The 22,665-nt window shown below is 40.3% G+C and overlaps 1 protein-coding gene across 7 annotated transcripts in view; it reads right to left on the bottom strand.

Moving 5' to 3' along the window:
- The window catches only part of ccser1 (coiled-coil serine-rich protein 1), a 119,858-nt gene that overhangs the window by 56,614 nt on the left and 40,579 nt on the right, over nt 1-22,665 (bottom strand). For all 7 annotated transcript variants that reach the window (XM_076730616.1, XM_076730617.1, XM_076730618.1 and 4 more), the window contains exons 8-10: nt 17,767-17,844; nt 6,990-7,067; nt 940-1,020 (exon numbers count right to left, since the gene is read on the bottom strand). In XM_076730616.1, the coding sequence (XP_076586731.1) occupies nt 940-1,020; nt 6,990-7,067; nt 17,767-17,844 (237 nt within the window). The remainder of the gene's footprint in view (nt 1-939; nt 1,021-6,989; nt 7,068-17,766; nt 17,845-22,665) is intronic.

Here is a 22,665-nt window from a genome sequence, read left to right on the forward strand (position 1 = left end):
TGGTGTTCAGCAACACATAAATGAAAATCAACAAAGGGAAAGTTGTTTTTTTTCTGTTATGTGCAAATAATGCACTTATTTTGCACTTTGACATTGCCTGAGAAAAGTCAAACATTATCTGTTGCGTGTGTGTTAGTGTGGGTATTGTGCACCACCCACTTGCTCACACAATGACACAGCATTCCCCCTTTAACAGCGTTTCTTGCCAACTTTATAAGCAGGATTAAAAGTATAAAAGAACTTTCTGAGGAGAAGAGGAGATGAAAAAGTGTTTTAAAAGAAAGAAACAAAGAAACACACCCCAAACTCTGCTCCTGTTTTTGTTACAGGCAGCCATTTTTAGACAGTCATCCATTAAATCTGCTGCGTTCCCATACTGTCAGCCCCTAGTGAAGCCAAAGAGGCCATGTCAACTGAGGGCGTTAGGCAGGCAGGTAGGCAGGCAGGCAGGATGCAGCACAGCACCCTCTCTGTGCACTGTGGGATTTGGGGAAGGTGCAGGCAGTGGACTATAATATGAATGTCACTGCAGTACAACATCTTTAGAGAGAGTAAGATGGATTAGGCCTTTAGCTCAATGTGAAAAGATGCTCTTAAAGAGGCGAGAAAGAGAGGAAAGAACGGAGGAGAGATGGGAGCTGTGGCTAAGCATAAAATACACTGCCACAGATAGGACAACAAAGTAACAGGACAGAGAAGAAAGGGGCTTGCAATCAAGGCTTTTGTTAGAACTGAGCTTCATTTAGTGATAGGTAATCTTACACTGTAGGTTCAGGTGTTCTTACATAAAGCACATTTTCAGTGATAGAAATGTGCAATGCATTGTTTGTGTCTCAGAGAGTGAGAGAGAGAGAGAGAAAGAAAGAGAAAGAAACAGAGAGCGAGAGAGAGAGAGAGAGAGAGAGAGAGAGAGAGAGAGAGAGAGAGTGTGTGTCTCACCTCTGGCCCCATGTGTTCTGTCTGTGTTGTGCGGTCAGTCATTTGGCAGTCTTTCATCTTCAGGGCAGCTTTGGCACTCTCCTGCATACGAAACAAACATACACCCATCAGTTGTGTCCAAAATCTCATAAAGAAAGAACATCAAATACAAATAAATGAGAACAACTAAATGCTCTCCCAGCAGACGTATATGCCTCGCCTCTGCTCACAACATTTAGTATAGTTGGCTTCCAAGCTTAGCTAGCTATCAAAAGAAAAAAAAAAACAACCGCAAATCTAAAACAACCTCAGCAAACCCAAATCCCTTGCTCCCTTTCAGCTGCTTCTCCTGGAAATCCAAGAGGTCGTAAAACTGGGCTGAATTGCGGAAGAACTTTTTCTACAGCCAAATATTGGAGCAGAGACCCTCCTCAAAGTGCACCAGTGGAGAAGAATTCATAAAAAGTGACAGCTAGTGCTGGCCAGCCTGCTAGAAAGGTCCTTCTAGGAGATAATTAATAGGTTTCCTCTGGCAGATTTACAGACGGAGGTGTAGTGAGAAAAGCGTTGGTCCTGTCCTTCAAAATACAGCACTTTTACCTTGACCAGGAACCTGCCAATTCATGTGTTACCTCTGTGTGATTATTTTGAAAAGGCAGCTTGCAAATACAGTGAATGAGAAGAACCCAGCACTATTTCCACCGGGAGCGTTTTATGACGATGTCACTAATCATTCTGACATGCTCGCCCTACGATGCTCATGGGTAGGGGAACGGAACGAGTAGAAGTTGCAGTGCCTATGAAATATTGAATTTCATTAACCTTGATTAAAATTAATCATCCAAATTAAGACAAGGTGTAAGGATGCGTTAATGGTAAGGAGAATGAAAGTTAATTGATGACATAGCTCTAAACCTGAATATATACTGTCTTGTTCAAATCCAGCAGAAGCGAGCTGACATTGGGTTAAAAATCTGTTTTCATTAGTCATGCCCATGCCTACATGAAAAGCAAGGGAGGCTATCCACAGCTAAATGTTGCAGTTGGAGCATGGTCCTTCAACAAAATGCACCAGCAGCGAGAGGAGAAAACTCATAAAAAGTGACAGATAGTGATGGCCAGCCAGCTAGCAGGTCCTTCTAGGAGATAATTAATAGGTTTTCACTGGCAGATTTACAGACGGAGGCAGAGCAAGGAGAGCGTTGGCTATGAGCTGCCCTTTCCTGCACTTTAACTTAGCTGCGGCAGGCACAGTATCCCTTTTAGACTCTCACACACAGACACACAGACACCCTCACAAATGTTCACAAGTAAATGGTCCCAAAATGCACAACTTAATAAATTTGAAGCAATGACAGAATGACCTTTGTTCCAAGGGCGTACAGTGCAAATAAAAATAAGGTTAGGCAGCAAGGATAAAGGCTAGTATCAGACCATCTATCAATACACACACAAACAGATGTTTTTCTCACAAAAACACACGAGCAGCATATGTCTGGAAATAAAAGAGAAAGAAGTGCCAAACAGATGAAAACACACACACACACTCAAGGAATCTGTGCACGTTTGTGCATGCACAAGCAATTGCATGCCCTAAAGACTGATTGCTGAATCCATGTGTGATGTGGAGGAAAGAAATTGGTGGCTCCACCATGTTACCAAACGGGGGAAAGAGAGGGAGAAAAAGAAACAAAAAGTGTTAGAGAGAAAAGCAGAAGTGAAAAAAAAAAATGAAAAAGAGAGAGACAGAAAGATAAACAGAAGAGAATGATCAAACTGCATCCAGACTGAGAGACTTCTGGTGATATTATATATTTTTGTTATTATCAACAAATCCCATGAACAGACCAAAACCAACACTGATTTGATTCTGCTAACAAGTACTGTTTGTGTAGCCTGATCCAGCATAGCTTATTCCTTTGAGCCATAGACCTTTATTGTTGTCCAAAAACCATTAAAAACACATCAATGAGCCACACTGTAGCGCAGGCAGACACGTTCCTCCATTACCATGAACATGAGCACTGTCGTTTATTTTGATTAAATCCCCCCATGCTGCTGCTGTAAATACTCACTGCTGCATCAAATCTACAGCTGGAAATAGTCCCTTACAATTTACTCATATTTTAGCAACACAGAAAAAATACAGTTCCTTGCTGTTTTGGGAAATTTCTCATCATCGTGAAAATTAATCCATAGATTTGTGACCTGTCAGGAGGGATGAGCAGAGCTGAGAGCCAAAGGTAGACTGTGGAGGTCGGCAAGTACTGAAAGACACTGTTGGTTTGAATCTTTATCTGGATTATTCACGTAAAATACTGCCAGGTTCAAGTTCAAACGTTAAATTAAAAGGTATGTTAGCAGTAATTTATGTGAGGCACATTCCAATTATTGACATCACCCATGTCACCCAGAACTGTGAAGCTGCCAGGTTTGCTTTGTGTTGAGTATTAAGAATGTAGATTGCAAATGCAAATGCACCGAACCCGTCCCTTTAAATCAAGGTCTTGCCTTCCATCCCAAAGAAATCAGGCGAAGCGGTCGCCAATTATACAGTATTTGATCACAATTCAAAGTAGACCAATGGTAAGGTGAACTGTACAGTGAAGCAAAATGTCTAATTCAAATTATACAGATTAAATAAAAAATGGGAAATAGTTCCAATGTAAACTTAAACCACAGCCCACAGCGGGGGTTCTCAACTACGTGTGTCCAGGGGCAGAAGTTCTCTAAGCTTCCTCTGTGAGAGACTAGTATTATTATTGTTTAACATTTTCACTTTCTTACAAAATGAATGTTATTTTTACGAGCCTATGTCAGTGTGAACAGACTCCTGAAAAACGTGGATAATCCATGATGATAATTAGATCATTAACTAGAAAATGCTCTCAGAACTCCGTCAAGGAGGCAATCAGCACTCAATACAAAACCCATAACTCAACTACCGATGAATGAGTCCTTATCTCAACTTAAAACTCCTATTGAGGATCCCAGGAAGCAAACAAAAATACTTAATTTGAGCCCCAATGGCAAACAGCTGGCCAACAAAAACAGACCAAAGTGACGAGCTTAGTGATTCTCCAACAACTCTGGAGTTTTCTCCCGTAGTCCGGCCTGTATGCTGCTGTCGGCTCCAGGGAATGGCCAGCCTGTGAGCCGAGCGGTTTGACGGTGGGTCCACAGAGTAAGGAGGATGGAGCTGGAGAATATCCTGATTTGTAGAATGGCTGCACTATGAATTACGGACCTTTAGGCTCGTTGCCAGGGGCTGGTAAGTGAATCACCGATCACTCTGCCACTGGTGAGTAATGTTAGATGCACGTATTTTCTCAATTCATTGATATTCTGCAGGATAAAAGCGGACTGCAGGCTGCTGGTTGGTGGTCCAGACCCAACTTGACGTTTATATGTTTGAGATTGACTAACACCTGGAAAATCTGACGTGATCCAACACAACAGCTTGGCCGTAAATTCCACCCTCACAAAGATACTAATGTTCAGTTTTTATTGTAGTTTGCAGGAGTGTTGAACTGGACTACATTATATTGAAATATGTTTTTAATATTCTTCCCCCTACGTAACCCCCCCCCATGTTTGGTGGGGAGAAAAACATTAGACTAGATTAGATTTTACAGGTGTGCCTAATAAAGCGGCCGCTGAGCACAGATATCCATTAACACTTATCTCATTCATGGTCATGTTTATTTATTCCCATATATCCCATCTCAGACACAGACAGAGCGATTAAAAAAGACCAAGTGCTCGAAAGAGCTGTTGAGTGTGTGTGGGGAATATTTCTGGGGATATTTTTGACAGTCTGACTGATAAAAAAAAATATTAATATAACGCTGCTAAAGTTCCACTTGTCTTTTTAATCATCAGCCATTTTGTGCACCAGCCCAAGAACATATCAAACTGACACATTTAGGGGAAATTTTTTCTGGTTAATAACCTCCTTGATGACACCACTATAATCCTTTGATAATCTTAAATCTTTACCACAGCTAAAAATATAAGATCTAGCAGCCTCCAGACTAATCAATCAACCTGAGCCACACATCACATTTCTTCTATAACTAATATTCCATTTCCTTGTGAAAAAAGGGATGAATAAATGTATAACTCATTACAGATTATTATAAGATGCTGTGTGTTTGTTAAAAATGGAGCTAACGACAAGAAATGATTTACTGCAACTGAAAAGGTGTTTTATTTTGCGAGTGTGCAGTATGTCACATTGCCTGCAGACATGAATTTCAGAGAGAGAAATTACTGTTAGATGAACTGCTAAACAGTGTCAACAGACTTAATACAGCTCCTTTCTGGAGTGGGTATTGTAAAAAAGAAAAGCTCCAGGTCTGAATGGTGGGTAACTGCAGAGACCCCCGTGTTTTGGGGTACCTGTGGATGTAGCTGTCGGAGTGAGCCATTTAGGTCCTCGGGAAAGTCTGAGTTCTGAATACAAATGTGCATTAACTCCACCATTACGTGCAGACGCTGCTCAATATAGCCCACATAGAAAGAGGAGAGAGGAGAGCTGTTGCTGATAGGAAGCAAGAGAGAATGTTATCACAGTCAAAAGAGGACAAGAGACGAAAGAGGGCGAGAGAGAAAAATCAGATGCGAGTGCCAAAAAGTGATCAAACAAACAGATGCCAAATGAGACTCAAGTCAGTGGGTTGGACTGGCATCTCTCACAACAGCACCATAACACTGGCACATTATCCTGCTGAGGCCTGGCATAATGTCTGTATTACACTGCTTTGATAGAACAGGTGACAAATTACAGACTTGTAGATGACAAATGATGAAAAACGTTGCCGTACGGAGCATTTCTGCAGATGATCCAACAATGGAGCTTCCAAAGGGGTGGGAAAAAAAGCACAGGCAACACAGTATATTTTGCATGTAAATCCCTATATTTCCTGAGAATAATTTGGTTACTCCAAATATCCAAACACGGAAATGACTCGATGCTTCCCCCCCTTGTCCGCCGGGACAAATTTGTGAGAACATTATACTTCTTTCTTGGCTGCACTGGAGTCTCAGTAATTTTGCTATTACATTAAGTTGGCGAGAACAAGCAGTTTACATTAACAAAGATGGAAAAGATGGGCATTCTGGTGCCACGCCATGTGATATTGATGGTGTGACTTTAAGCCAACTATAAAGCCATTGTCACATTGATTTCCTCTCTGTGGTCTTTGCTGGTCAGTCTTTCCTCTGCTGTGAGAGCAGAGCGTCACCAGAGGGAAGACTCGGTTGGCTCATTCATTAACAAAAGTGAAACTTTCCAGTTCTTTGAAATGTTTTCTAACCTTTCTAAAAAAGGATTGTTAAATGTTTAAAAGGGAATGAAAAAAAAAGTGCTTCAAAGGCAATTAGTCTTTAATTTATACCCATAAAACAAATAATTTAAAAACATTCAAGCTATTTCAATTATTAATCTCAAAGTTTAGAAATACAGAGACTGAGAAAGAATCTGTGACAGAGATAAAATTAGATGAGCAAACCTCCCGTTTCTCAAAATCTAAGAGTTGCTTCTCTTATTAGTTACAAAAACTTTATAGTATTTTGGAAAAAAAAATCTTAATTTACTGGATTCGTTTATATTTCCCACAACTGCATATCACTGAACGATCGTCATCAGAGCAAGCAGTCTTCTGGTTGGTAATATCAACCGTTTTTCATATCAAGACAGCAAAAATCTGACAATCTGGTTTAGCAAACTCTTTGTATTTTGTTCAGAACTATGAAACAGCGAAACTGCTGATGATAAATTCAACAGTTCAATACATTTAGCTGCCTTAGAAGTACTACAAAATAAACACATGATCATTTTATTCTGTACTGAGGATGAAAAAGTATTTACAGTCTAGTGACTGACAGTCATGACAGTCAAAACAACAATCCTGGAAAAAAGTGGATTTGGTGCTTTAAAATGACTTTGGTGCAAATGGTGCAAAGAGGAAGTCAGAAATCAATAAAAATGCTGATTATGTTTTGTTTTGTTTCCACATTCAAAAGCAAACCTGCCTGTTATTATGTATTTGCTGGTTGAAGGATCTTACCAGTTCACTCTGGAGTCTGAGAATCAGTTCGTCTTTCTCTCTCAGCTGTTGCAGTAAGGCCTCCTCTCTGCCAGAATCCTAAACAACGAGCAATGAGACACCATGTTACACATTACTCAGGGCACTGCAGACAACAGTGATTTATCCAAGGCACCATATTCCCACAAAAGCAACACATAGAGCCTAAGAGGATGCCAACATACAAAGGTGTTTGTGTGTGTGTGTGACTCTCTGGCTGTTCCCATAAATGTTTACGTGTGTTTGGAAGTGTTTTATGTGCATTTATGAGTGTTTGTTACTGGTCTTGCTAGTGTGTGCGAGTAATAAAGTTGTCATGTGGTGCATGCAGGACTGCGATCTCCTCTTTTCTCTGTGTGTCTGTGATAAACTTAGTGCGTCCTATGGCGGAGCCCCAGAGCACACAGCACTTTAATGTGACCTTGTGTTGTCAGGGGACATTACAGTGGGGAAGATGGAGAAGAGACAGAAGACAGAGGCAATTAATAATACAAATAACTTTGTTCCTTTTCAAAACAGTCCTTCACAGCAAACGAAAAATAAAAATCTCTTACATTTTTGTGTGTTTGATATTTATATTGTTGGTCTCCTTTGTCCACTGCACAAAAAAGTTCCTCAAGTAAAATTAGTTGACAGTGTTTAAAAGTCACTGAAGTGAACAGAGACAATGTTCATCCAGATTTTCACCGTCAGGGTTTTCTAAAGCCCAGTCATCTTTAGACCCTGGCTGGACTGTCCAACACCCAAGAGGGGAGCCGCCAGAGGATCTCAGGCTCCACATCAGCTCGAGGGGAGGTCGAAAATCAGAAATCTAAATAAGCTCCAGACGTAGCAGTTTTCATTAAAATATTCAGCTTCATTCTAAACACAGCGAGAAGGAGAAAAGAGAGAAAAAGAGGAAAAGAAGAAGAGAGCGAGAGAGAAGGAGCGATAAGAGGGAGAGAACGAAATGACAAACAGACAGACAGACAGATGGTCATTACCTCTTCAAGGACATAAAAGCAGGAGAGAAAAAAAAAGAGGGGCAAGATAACAGGAGGAAAATGAAGGGGGGGGAAACATGAGGAAAGGGGGACAGTGATAGAGAGAAGGAGAGGACAGAGAGGGCCTGAGGCGGAGCATGATGGTCTGAGACCGTGGGGAGCCATCTAGCTAAAGGACAGACAGAGAGTCAGAGGGAGACCACAGGGAACCATATAGCTACAACACCGTCCTTTAAATGACCTCTCTGATGCACAGACTGCTACTCTGACATCAACATTCAGAAATGTAAAAGGGTAACTTGTACATGGATGTGTCACACCATGATTGTTATGATGCTGGTAAATGGCTAGGAGTAAAAACAAAGACAAAAAAAAAATCATTAAAGAAGCATAAAAAATGGTTATATTGGCTGCATGATGAAGACACTTGTTGAGTGTGGAGGGAGGCTGATTCAGGACTTTGTTGTTTTACGTGAAATACTTGAATTCCCTTGTTGTTGAAAGGTGCTACACAAATAAACTTGCCTTTTCAAGAGTTGCTGATACCCTGTTACACCCTGCTTACTCTCTCACCTCTGCACAGTGGCCAGTGTTTGACATGGGCCTCTGACTTTCAGATGGTTGGTTTCAGAAAACGATAGAATCAGATGTAGCCTCCCAAATTTGGAAAGGCGTGGAGGGAGGGGGTGTGAACCACTGTTGGACCATCAGACAGCACTTTGTTTAGAGAATTACTGTGCATTGAAAGTGTTTGTGAGAAAACCTGGTCCCCTCACAATTATATCAATATTCACTTTCATCCTAACTTGACAGCTCAAGAGGTGGTGGCCATGTCTCACAATCTCCAGGAATGATAAAGGCCAATATACCCAAGATCTGCGAGTGTCTCACAAAGTTTTGATTGGTTTTGTTTTCTGGCTTCCTCAATTTACAGGTCTAATCGATGTCTGGAAGCTTTACATGGGCAGAAGATAATGGTCAAGGAAGACAAAGCTAAAAGCTTCCCTAAGTGCTTCCATGGTGATAAAACCAATAAAAGAATACCTTTCCCACTAGGAAAGAGAAAAACAATTAACAAAAACAAAACCCTGTGGTACTGAATCAGAATGAACTGTTTACCTGGCTTTACAGGGGAGATAGCAGTATTTCTTTCCTACTGCCAGAACACACACAGACAGACAACACAAAAATTACTAACATGAGAATTAGAGGGGACTGAAAAACCACTAACATGCTGTGACAATTACTACATTAGTCAGATTCTAAAATTAATCTCACCCGAATAGGACTGAAGGCTGTTCTAAATGAGCTGTCTGGCTACAACTGCACAGCGTGTCTGCTTCCGTGCCCTGTGTGTACGTGTATGACACAACATGTCAGTAGTTGTTCAGAACAGGCTTATGACTAAATCCATGTCGACTTTATTGACGTGTGTGGTTTGTTTACGGGTCAGACGAGAGCTTAAGAGTATAAACAGCAAGAAAGCAAAGGAGATGGATATTTAAGGTCAAATACCCATTGCTGAGCAGCCCTACCGTGTGCAACCTTACACAAATCATTTAACGAGAGGAAAACACTGACATGCCTAAAACTAAACTTTATTGCTGAAAAAAAGCACGACAATATGCATTAAGTCACCCATCAGGTGGCATTCAAAGCAATTTTTCAAGGCTGGATTGAATGGAAACGGCCGTGGACGAAAAGTAGGGCATACAAATTTATTTCTAATGTGATTGGAACGGCCTCAGAGGGGATAAATCTGATCAAAATCATTGGAGTGCATCCACTTTATGTGATTTTGTATAGAGGTTGAGGCCACTTTATGCTTGCAATCAGCAGCAAGTTGAAGAGGGTATGAAGATGAATAACATTCCCCTTGTTAGAAGAAATTATTCAATTTGTTAACTTTTTTGAGAAACACACATTTGACAAAATGTGAGGGCTGCTTAGCTATTATTTCAACACCATCTTCCTTCAATTTGTTTAGCAAATTGCCTATTTCTTGAAATTGGGGAAAGGGGTGTGAGGAATAACAACATAATTGAATGCAGTCTCCTTGTTATCATTACACCAACTTACACAACATCAATCTATCCATCCAATAACTACTTGTGATTTGAAGGGTGAGAAGGGATGTAAAATGATATTTTCACCACGAGCATACATGACTGGAGTGTCACTACATTTTATCCTTCCCACTGTTCTAACAGGATGACAACATACAGAGGTGTTTGGGGGTGTTAGCAATAATATATAAAACGGAACAAAAAAAGAAAAGAAATGAAGTAAAAACAAAACACAAAACAAGTGAGGCTCTTCTGAAAAAATGAGCTTTAAGCTGCTATTTAAAGGTCTTAAGCCCAAAGGGAGGCACTTCCAGTGTTGTAGGCAGCTGTTTCAAATGCTCAATCACCTTTTGTTTTTATTTTAGCCTAACAACCAAAAATTCTTGGTAGGAAGACCTAAAAGAAAATCCATTCTACTAGTGGTATAGAAACCAAGTTAATCACTCATGTACTGTAGGCAGAGACCATGAAAAACTCTGTATGTGATCACAAGAATCATGAACTGAATCCTCAGTCAACGAAATCAAAGTCAAGATACGTGAGCTATGATGATCTCCAGTTAGACCTGGATTAACAGGAGCTTCTGACATAATTATACTGCATATTAAATGCCAAGAATAGAGAGAAATAACCATTTCTGAGCCCATCTTCATACATATTGCCCACATATTATATAAACCACAAATTGTTCCTCGCATACCAATCGGCAGTTACTTCATACAGATCTGACCATGTTTGAAAAATGCCAGCGTGTAAATCAAGCATTTTTTTTTGGAATTGCTTGATTTTCAGTGTGGTGCTGATGGACTCTATATTGTCTCAAAATGAGAAATGGAGGAGCAACACACAGTTTGAAAAAAGACAGAAAAAAAAGTGAAAAAAATGTCAGTTTGAGGCGACAATCACTTATAACACCAAAAAAAAGTTATCATTCCTTGGCTTTTAGCTTCCTGTCGTTTGGCTTGGTTTATGTTCATTATCACATTTCCTACTGGTGCAAAATGCTAAAGCACTGTACGTCTTTGTATACTAACTGTCAAAATAGTACACCCTAAAATTAAGTCAAAAGTGGCATACTTAAAATGTTTAATGGAACTGGAGCACAAAAACTGAGTACAGAAAGTGCCACAATGTAGAATGCTAAAGCCGCTGCACACTGGATACAAGTGATACAAGCCTAAATCTAACACCTCAGTCCTTGGTGCGTTTACATGATGTCTCATGTTGCTGCTTGGACAACCAACAGTAAAGTATATAACTCTTTATATCCATGGCTGGATGAGCAAACATGCAACCAGCAACAGCACTGAGCTGCCTGCGTGTGGTGTGAAATATTTGTCCAAGTGCATCTGCTTGCTGTATCTGTGTTTATCTACTGTACGTCAGCCTAATTGACTTTAATTATGACTTTAACAGCATACTATTTATGCACAGTGACAGAAGAGGGTGAGAGAAGTTGCGTTAAGTGTAGAAAAAAAAAATAGTCAGAGGAGGTGATGGATTATACCTGATATGCTACTAATATGTATGCTAACATAAGCGGCTAGTTAATGGTGAATATGTGTACCTTAATATAACGTGTTAGCAGAAGTTCTACCACATCTGGACACTTACTGAACATGTCAAGCGTGACGCTATAAGCATCCTCGACAAACTGAAGGACATGTCGTGTTTGTGAACAGCAGCAGTCCTGTGGTGCTATAGGTACTCTATCTGTCCCAAGCACCTCAAGAGGCAGTAAAGCTGACACCTCGCACAGAAACAGTTAGGTAACCTGTCAAACCGGTTCTGTAATATTTACGTTGTTTGAAATAGAGGAGACATGGCACCTGCCTAGATGTCCTAAAATGTAGCAGTAGCCACTGAGCTGCCTCGTGTGAGGAATTATCACTGAGACATATTAAAAACAGCAGAGGAGGTAATAAAAATGATGCTTAGTAAATGAAGTGAACGACTGTACTTCTATTGTATTTCATTTTGCAGAGACAGGAAGCCAAAGACGCATCAATGCTGATGTACAACCCCAATTCCAAAAAAGTTGTGACTCTGTGTAAACATAAATAAAAGAGAGAGCAATCATTCACAAATGAACTCACCAACAACAGTTTTACAAAGTGTTCCTGAGCCCATGTAGTCATTTCCTTCATACAATCATGTGTTCACAAAGTGGCGAACCTCCCTCTGTCCTCGCTTGTGAGCGACTGAGCCTTTCCAGGATGCCCCTTTCATACCCAATCATGATACTATCACCTGTTACCAATCAACCTGTTTACCTGTGGAATGATCCAAACAGGTGTTTTTGGAGCATTTCACATCTTTCCCAGTCTTTAGTTGCTCCTGTCCAAACTTGTTTATAAATACATATTTACAAAAATCAATGAAGTTGGCGAGGTCAAACATTAAATATATTGTCTTTGTGATAATGATCGCATTCTGTTTTATTTACATTTTACACAGCATCCCAAATTGTTTGGAATCAGGGTTATAAAATATGAAATATTAGAGGAGCAGAAGCTGGTTGTTCAAATACAAGCTTTAACTATGGCTTAGAGCTAACAAACAGTATTTTAGGCATTAGTATGAGTGTTCTGAGCAGATTGTTGACTCTTTTGAAAATAAAAAGCCCATCTGACCAAGCCTTTTAAGACACTCAGGTCCATTCACATTGTCTTCTGGAATAACTGTAATATTTATCAGGACATTTTACTGTGCATAATCAGAACTGAGTCTTGTGGGATCAGAAATAATATATATCTATTTTTCTAAGGCAGTCTGCAGTAAATCTCTTTGACTCTCACTCCACAACCCAGTCATGTTTTCCTTTTATCAGCGCGTATCATTGATTATAATTTCAGAAACACAGCCGTTCAGTGCTGAGAAAGCCTGGGGTAGGCTAGCTGACTCGAAACTTTTGGTCTCCATTTTTATACAATTATCGCAAAATAGCATTTGGCAAGTCAAAGAAAAAAGAAGACTGACCTACTGTAATGGAGTAGATCAAGCAGCCCCAGACTGAACTCGTTTTTTAAGATACTGGCGTAATTGATAATGTTCAGATGTAAAAGGCCTTTTCAAATTTCACCATAAAGGGCTTTCATTTTATCTCAAGAACTTTGAAGGAACATTTAACAGAAAATGTGGATTTCAGGACAGAAAATCCTGAGAACCCTTTTGATCACCTCTCCCTCTCTTTCACACATTAACACACTTCAGTTTGTGACAGTTTGTGTGAGAAACTGGCCATCCAAGCTGTTAGTTAGAAACAGTGTTTGGGGAAAAGGTTATCTGGACTAAGAAAGCCATAAAAAGGAGACAAAGAAGACGTGAGAGATTGACAGATGAGACTGGCAGTCTGTTTTGTGCTTCTGCTTTTTCTAAAATGCCATTTTCTTCATGCTTATATGTGTTTACGTGCCTGTTTGCGTGGTTTGTGCACAGGGTGCATGCCCTTGAAACCTCACATGTTTCTCCTGCAGACATGTATATGTTTAACCCTCTCATATCATTGCCTCAGAGTGGAGAATGGTCTATAATTACAAATTTGCAGTCATTATAATTATACATTATTAATTTCCAATTACGCAGCATCTGACACAATGATAAATGTTTCACTATAAAAAGAGGTTCCTCATGTCTGCTGAAACAAAGGTGAACGTACACAAATGTCAATTAATGGAGAGAAAAGTTGCTGTCCTCGACTTTTTTTTTTTTTTTTTTTTTTGAACACGCTGGTGCTCTGAATACACCTCTGGCAACAACTCCAGAGTGAGATTTTTAGTCTTCTAATATACAGTAGAACACTTTAACTGGGACAAAATCTGGCAAAAATCATGTCATATGCATTGGGTCTAAATTAAACTAGGACGCACTGTGACACTGCAGCCTCTCAGGTGGCTACCGTAGATTATTTTTACACCCGCAGAGTCGTTTTCTGGAGTGCCAGGACAAATTCTCTTCTTCTCGCCCCTCCCTCAAACCCTCCTTTTCTTCTTCCCCTCCTTTCCCTCTTTCTCCACCACCCTCCTCCTCAAACTCTTCCCTCTTTTCCCTCTCTCACCTCCATCTCTTGCCCTCCGCTATTCATTTTCTCCTCTATTACTGAGTGATCTAACTTAATGTCATCGAGCTGAATGCGTTCCCTTTTGTATGCACTATCAACTACAGCTTCCTCATTTTCCCCTAAAGCCTTTCTCCCTCATCCCCTTGCTCCTCAATCTATCTTACAGTCAAGTAGAACAATATCCTATTCTCAGCACTGCAACTATTTCCTCACATTCAGCTTCTCCTTATGCAATATGCCCTCTCCATCTTTATGTTGTTTCTGTTCTGTGCCTCCAGCTGTGTCAAAAGGTTAGCCTTTGCCTCCCGCCCTCTTACTCATTCTCTTCTATATATATGTGTGCCTGTGTGTGTGGTTTTATATATATATATATATATTATTCCTCTACCTGTTTCCATCTCCTGCCTAACCTCAATTCCTCCAACTCTTGCTGCTCTTTATTATTAATCTCCATGCTGCTGCCACTCCCTCTGTCCACAGTCTACTCCCGGTCAGCTGAGGAGAGGTTCAGGATAATTAGGATGAAGGCTTCATTGCTAATCAGTGGTGGTGGTGGGGGGGAACAATACTTTCAAAAAAAGTTGTACTCTTACAATTGACAACTGAAATAGAAGCTTACAGATTTGCTTTCAATCACAGTTTATGACCAAGAATGTTGTCCAGATTTTCTTAACACTTGGAGGCCAGCTGGTGCTTGTTCTTCAGTAAAAGTTTGGCACGCAATTATTTTAAAAATCTGGTCTGTATCTTTGTTAATACTGAACAATGAAGTGAAAGAAAATCTGAAATAAATAAACAGAAATCTTCACATTTTCTTCCACCCCAACCAAGTTTCACTGAATAACTTGTGACATGTTGAAACATTCTGAAGTCCTCCTTCCCTGTGGGCTGCGACCCCTTGCAGTGTGGATGAGCTCCCCATGGCTGTTTTTTTCCTCTCTTGATTCCTCAGTGCCCTGCCATGTTATTATACCGACAGCTACGTTGGGGTGGGTGTGTGTTTGTGTGTGTGTGTGTGTGTGTGTGTGTGTGTGTATGTGGGGTTGTGTGGTTGCATACTATTTTGCACTATTATGGGTGGGTGTATGTATTTGTGTGTGTCTGTGTGGTTGTGTTCTATTTTCTATTATCCTGTTTTTATCCTTTGTCAAGCACCTTGTGTTGCATTTTTATGTATGAAAGGTGCTATACAAATAAAGTTTCATTGATTGATTGATTGATTGATTACAGGGGGCATTCAAACCACATAGGCTATGTCCAAAAGCTCCAGGTATAGGTCAAGTAAGTGAACCTTGCTTTTCGAATATGTTCATGACAGATACTTAAGGTGTTCCCGAAGTAAAGAATGGACCTCCATGCTCATTTCAAACCAGTTAAATGATGACCGAAAGCCAATGACTGCCAACCCTCACTTCAGAGACATGTGATGGGTCTGTACACGACAACACTGTCAACATAACCTGAGAAATTTCAACCTTTAGATCCTCTGTAACACTGGATGATTGCATAGGTTTGTTTTATTCGGATATTGAACTGCATTTATTGCCTCCAGGCCAAGTCCTTATTAATCAATATTTGTTGTTTGGGCTGTTTAATCACACATTTGCCCTCATTCTTTCTAACCTCTCTTGATCCCTCTCTCCTTGCCTGTCTGTAGATCCGTACATTCCTTCATGGGAGAGTGTGAGCCAGAGCTGCTGTCTTCATGCTGTGTCCCATCCTACATTTTTAATTTTTCCTTATCATCCAGCTGCCACTGATACTCCATGTAGGTCAATAAAGAGGGCATGCACTCACACAGACAGACTCTCTCATGCACACACAAACAAAAAACAAAGTACACAAACTGACACACAGTGACAAATTATACCAAGAAAAGTACTGCGTGTAGGCCTGTGTAAAAACGTGTGCATGCACTCAGCCACACGCTTAGTACAGCTGCACTCGTGATACACAGCCATGCTCAATATCTCAATATTTGCTGGCACTGTGTCAGGTACTGGGGTTTAGTTTGTGGTTGCGTTTTACTGGACTACATTTTAAGAGAAGGGGCAAAACATCAGACTCAACTTTTAATACAATGCAGATCAATAAAACACCATCACAGGATTTAAAACTGTAGCACAGACTTGAGGAGTCCTCGTCCCTTCTGCTCCTTTCTCCTCTAACGGTCTAATGAGAACTCTGCTGCCACTCAGCTAAATCCTACAGAAAAGCCCTCCCTTGGTAAACTTTAACCCTCCTCACACACACACACACACACACACACACACTCCTGCTGAGATTAATAAATCTCATCTAGATCGCACAGCTCTGATGGACTAGGTTGACAGAGGGGGTCTGGGGCCTGACAGGGCAAGCAAAGCACTTTGCTCCTCTCTCATTCAGTTTATCCCCACCTCTCGCTTTGTATCACTCCTTTTGCTATTCTCTTCTTTGTATTTCTCATTCACTGGCCCTCTTTGCCTTGCTCCTCTGCTTTCTTTCTTCCTATTTGATCTCTTTACGATTCATTAGAAGCTGGTGTGGAGAGAAAGGCTGTTAATTGTTGTGATAAGAGTAAAACTGAAGGAGACACATGGATCAAAGGAAGACTCAGTTTTATATTTGTGATCACAGACAGGCTGCTGTGTTCTTTTAGTTCAACTAGCTGGCTCAGTGTAGTTGAGGGTTGTGAGAGTAAATGTTGCACAGTGTATAGTTTGATTTGTAGCTACTGAAAAGCACCACAAAAGAGCTGCGCAAAAATGCTACACTGAATGTGATGAAAACCATGGCGCGAACTCTATTTTGCTGTAACGTTTTTAGCTATGCAGACATTGCGCCTTTTCATTAATCTTTTACGTCATGCTAACACACACTACATGTTTTTTAATAAACACTTCTGCACGGCAAGAGCTGGCAACTTTTGTGCTCATGCTGTTCGGAACTGAACGTAAACACGAAGCCTCCAGTCTGTTTTGTCCATTGACAGTTCCTATAAAGTTTATTCAAACAAGACAACAACATTGACAAAAGAGGGAAAAGCTGCATTCCTCGGTGCAAGTTTACTATGAACAGAAAGTAAAGAAGAAGAAAAAAGTAAAATATGGAGGCTCAGATGGCTGGAAGATGCAGACAATATGGTCTGTGTTCTGCAGCAAAGTTCAGTTTTACATCGCAGCAGTCTCAAGACTATAGTTTTAGCTACAACTTGTAAGATACTACTGCAATAACAACAAAACAAGCTGGCCAAAGTTTAGAACAGATCTTTTGACAGTAGTCGTGCTGCTCAAACTGCAAGATGGGCGATCAAAATTTCTGACCTGCCAGATATCCATTCAACTGTCCCAGAGCTGGATTGTTGATCAGTTAGACAATTAATCAGTTTGTGACCCCCCCTCAAGCTGCTTATCAAATGACAACTAATCTGCAAGAAATTCAGCCCAATTTGAAAATTCTTTGGGGGCAGCCAATTTGGGACTTAAAATCTGTTACATCAGCGAAACTTGCTGACAGATGGAGATGATATTTGCTCAGAAGTTGGTCCAAGCCACTCACTAAGTACTCAGCAAACATTTCTCTTTTTCTCTCAAACAAAAACACACAAAGTTCTGTATTTGTATTGTCCGTTTGCATAAAGTAACATAAAATTATCTGCTTTAGGTTACCTTAATTGGAAGGGACTTTTCACTGCACGGGCTAATGGGTAGAGACTGGAGGCTGCTGGCAGGACTCGTCTCTGTGCTCTGCAAAAGACAAACACATGAGCATAAAAACAACACCAACATGCGATCTGTGTAAATGTGCTGTTAAGCCAGTGATGTGCACAGAATGATTTTTGCATGATCAGTCTCATTTAATGCCCATCTTGTAACAAAATTAAGGTATCTGCAAGTATTTTTGTTTTTAATTCTTGCAATTTCATTTAGGTGCTAAGCAATATTGGCAAAAACATTAGAAGTCTGGCTACTCATTCAATAAGAAAATAAGGGGGAGGTGTAATAGACTTGCTGTATGAAGACAGGGGCTCATTTAAGATGCACCATCCTTAACTTTAGTGTTGTAGTACTTTTTCACAGAATATCTGCAGGGCAATATCATATTGAGTCTATTAATCTATGCTTGATGCACCTCTGGTTCACAAAAGTGTAGGATAGTTTCAGGATTTTTGGCAGTATATATCAATACAACTCCATGATGCAACTTTTTTTGGTTTCCAGCCGGTTTCTTACATAATCTCTGTGTTTTATAAAGCCAGCTGTGATTAGACACATTTTGGCTCAGCTCCTCAACAACACGTGTCTAGTGGGTAGAGAGCAGGGGGAGCTAGAGGGGGTTCCAAAACACAAGCACGCACCCTCACACACACAGCTGCATACAGTGCACACATTCATGTGATAAAGGGTGCACGTGCTGTCACGTGCGAACACGCACACACACATTAAAAAGAGCAGAGGCTGGCCTGAATGTCACCTGGGAGGGATGGGAAAGTGGGAGAAGATGAAGTCATGTCTTCAGCTGGGATTGCTGATACTACTGTAATAATGTATGGTAAAGACATGACAGCACATGCAAGGAGCTAACTACATGTTCCACACACTTGGTTTTGTGATAAGGTCTATTTCTCACCATCTGTTACCGTCTTGCCGATTTATATGCAAGCCAGTATCTGTTATGTGAGACAAATGACCGTACTCGTAATCAAAACAACTTAAAAAGTTGCTTTTTAAGCTAAATCCTGATTGTTTGTGAATATTTTTGGCCTATTGTCAGAGTTTTGAAGGTAGCTCTGAGAAACATCAGAGCACAGCATAAACTTGACGGTTTATTGGTTTGGCTGACCTTTTAAAGAAGCATACCTCCCTATCAGAATTATAGGTGTGCTATGGCGTCAGGCCCTCAATGTGTCATCTGTGATCAATGCCTTTCCCTATGTAGAGAGACAGGCGCACACTCACTGACACCCAAACACTCCCTCTCTTTTTTCTTTCTAACACACACATATTCTCTTTAAGGTCACCCCTGTCCCACAGGCCTTAGCACACAACTGTCCCCACAATTAGACGTGGTTCAGTAAAAAGCCTTTCAGATTTAAGAATGGGGAAAGCTGCCTGGGAGCTCTGGATTTAATGACTTGCACTACCCAGAAGCTAAATGTCTAAAGATGATGAATGGCCTTAGAAAGGAAAGCAGGTTTTGTAGTTTGATACACCCCTTTAATCACATTCATAGATCAGTTAAATCAAGACATGAAAACCTTCAAATAACTCAAGGTGTATTCGAGCCTTCTCTCTCTCACTGACATTTGGCTTTTTATCGATAAACAGCACCATTAGCAACACACAGTCATGCAATTTAGTGAGTTCTTTGGCAAACACGGAGTGACTGCTTTGGATTTGAAATACTAACTCTGCTTGTTTATTACTGAATTTTCACAGGAGTTCTTGTGTTAAACTAAGGCCTTGACCACACCTATACAGACGTTTTGCAAACTGAATATTTTCCTCTGACTGTGGGCCCCCTGTTCACATGGAAACTGAGTTTCAGGTCACTAAGACAGAGATTTTAGAGAAATGTGCAGATTTTTCAAAACACTGGTTTTTGTGTATCTGTGAGTACATGTGAAACAGAAGACAAAGTCACACATGGCGATTGTTGCTTTGTGTAACGAACAACAATGGCGGACAACTCTTGGTTCATGTTTGGTTAGCACTGTTGTTGATGGGTACCAGCTACTGTATGTCACAATTCTGCCTCTTTCCAAATGCTGGTGTAATGGTGGGTGCAGAGATGAATGGCAATATGTGAAATGTAGAAAAGATTTGGTAGGGGCAGCAAGAATTGGCTGCTGCAACAAGTCAAGCAGCTATCAGGGGACAAGAGTCACTGGGATAGACCGAGGGGCCACAGAGGCACGAGCTCGCTCGGCCTGGCGGTGCATGTGTGGATATTGGACAACCATGACCACAGACTTTGTATTCTGTAACAAATGGGACTGTCACAGTTTTGCTAGAATCCATGGCTGACATTGACAAACAGGGATCATTGTGGTAGGCAACATTAATGCACACATGGACAGTGGCATTTTAGAAATTTTCCTCCATGCAACCAACAGGATAAACTGCTGAGAGAGAAATAAATCAAGGATGGATGGAGGCTCTACAGCTCCCTTTGTCATAATCTTTTCACAGCAACTGAGAAACTGGCCTGTTATGATACTTTTTATCATTTTATCCACAGATTTCAGGGCTTCTTGCTGACAACTGCTAGGCTAGATCAGCTACACTAGACATCTTTATCCATGAAGATGGTTAACGCAAATGCACTTAGCATATGCATTTAAGCATAAAAGTGTTGGTTGCTGTCTCAGTCGGCGACAACACTAAATAAAAAAGAACAAGTAAATAAAAAAGGCCAGTGACTCAATTCAAATCTGGGTAATGTGAGAAGATGGCTACCAATCTGTATGTTTCTATCAAAACTGCTGCACAATCATGACTGTTTGTTGACTTGTGTTACTGTATTTGTGGGCAACGTAAAAGTTTAACAGGCTGACACTGTCACTTCACAATTTGTATTTTCTTTTTTTTTATTAGGTTGTTCAAGTGGGTTATCATACAAAGTATATTTTAAGAAAGCCTTTCAAAGCATCAACAGTATTTGCTCCAGTTGTGACTGTTGGTATATAGCAGAACAGATGCAGTAAATCTAGGAGATCATGAGATAAATATTGGACTTTTCGACTTGAGCACCTGGCTTCGAAAATGTCAGTTTACACTGCATGAGTCATTTATGGTAATGTTTGCCTCTTTCAAAGCATCTCCCAGACTTTTCGGTTGTTTTGAGGATGACTGGAATGGAACTGTGCTGTGTTATAAGTGACATATGAATCTGACCGGTGCTTTGACTGACATTTAAGAGAAGAGAAGAGAAGTTAGGGGCTATAAAGTTAAGGTAAACAAAAGAAAAGAACAGAAGATGTGGGCTCAATACCAGAAGGTCAAGCAAATAATATGCAAAGCATCCAGACATGCCGAGTCACCCTCCCCTCACTGCAGAATGGATTACATCCACTGATGGAAGGTAACAAAATTTGCAAGTTAATGACACAACAGAGCAAGCAAAGAGGGCAAAGTATCTCCTCTTTCATATTCATGCTCTGCTGCTGTGCACTCTCTCTCTCTTGCGCTCCCTTTAGTCTCCCTATCACTACTCTAGTTTATGTCTCTCTCCATTAATTATCATTTTATCATTTTCATGTTTCATGTCTCTCTCACACCAGTCCAGGGAGGGCAAAAACAGAGGAATGAACAGTAAGGAGAAAGGGTGAAAGCCATACATATGTCTCTGTGGGCTGTAATTCACAGCTGGCTTTGATCTTAGTTTAGAGGCACTAATGGTGGGGTGTTAGGGAAGGTCTGCTCACCCTTTTATATGTCTTTTTGTGTATTTGTATTTGTGAGTGTGGGTCCGTATAATATTGCTGTATTTGGTCAGTCATCCATGTAGATTACAAGAAAACAGCAGCCAGACATTGCTAATGGATGTCCTTTCAGCTCAACTTCCAGAGCTTATGGTGTTACTAACATCCCTCTTTTTTATGTAAATGTGTCATACACTCTCAAAACATAGGGACAAAGGGTTTTAGCGAAAATTTGTGCACTTCATTAAAAAACAAAACATACACAAGACAATATATTAAGCACCACCAAACACCAACTTCCAAATAACCAGCTCTATTGAGGCTGTGCTTACACAACTTACAAACTTGAACAATTGTTTAGGCCTCAGCCATTTTCCAAAAAGAGTGTAATTATCGTTCTGGCCTGGTGTGAACTGTACTCTTACTAAAATTGGAATTTACATTCAGCAGTTGATTGTATAATTTATCATTATGACTGAGAATCTGGCCCAAGTCAAGCTCTCTGAAAATTGCAATTACTCCAAATAAAGCATGTGAATCACATTTATAACGATTTCATGTTCTTCAAAAAAGTCTTAATAAATGATAAAAATGTAAAAGTTTAAAAGCTAGAACATTATTCTGTTCTATTTACTGTACATTCTGGTGTGAAACAGTCCCACAGTTAAAAAGATTGCATGCAATGCACAGGGTGGCCATCAATATGGTTCCCTGGGTTTTACAGTTAAACCCTGAGCAGCTATTTCAACGTGTCAGTGCTTTACTAAGTGACTATTACAGCTAATCACGTCTACAATGGGCTGGATGTAATTTTACTGGTTTCCCAACTTTCACACTGAGATGGCCTCATAGCCTGAGGTAAAACTTTAGCTTTAAGCAGGCTAAAGCATTTAAAGAGCAGAGCGATAGTCTGAAACAGGAGGATTAATGTGTGAAGTGTGAGAGTGTGCATATAAAGAATATGATGGTAAACGCTCAAATAAGCCTCCCAGTTTCCTTCTCCAAATGTAGAATCTGATTAAATTAACAAAACAAAGTGATTACAGAGACCTTTTAAAGGCGGAAAAGCATCCACTTTGAGATGATTTCATGGAGCTGAAATAGAGCTGATTAAAACAGGGAGTGAAGAATTTGTCAGTAGAGC

This window comes from Chaetodon auriga, chromosome 5 (genome assembly GCF_051107435.1).
Source record: "Chaetodon auriga isolate fChaAug3 chromosome 5, fChaAug3.hap1, whole genome shotgun sequence".
In the NCBI taxonomy this organism is placed as follows: Eukaryota; Metazoa; Chordata; class Actinopteri; order Chaetodontiformes; family Chaetodontidae; genus Chaetodon; species Chaetodon auriga.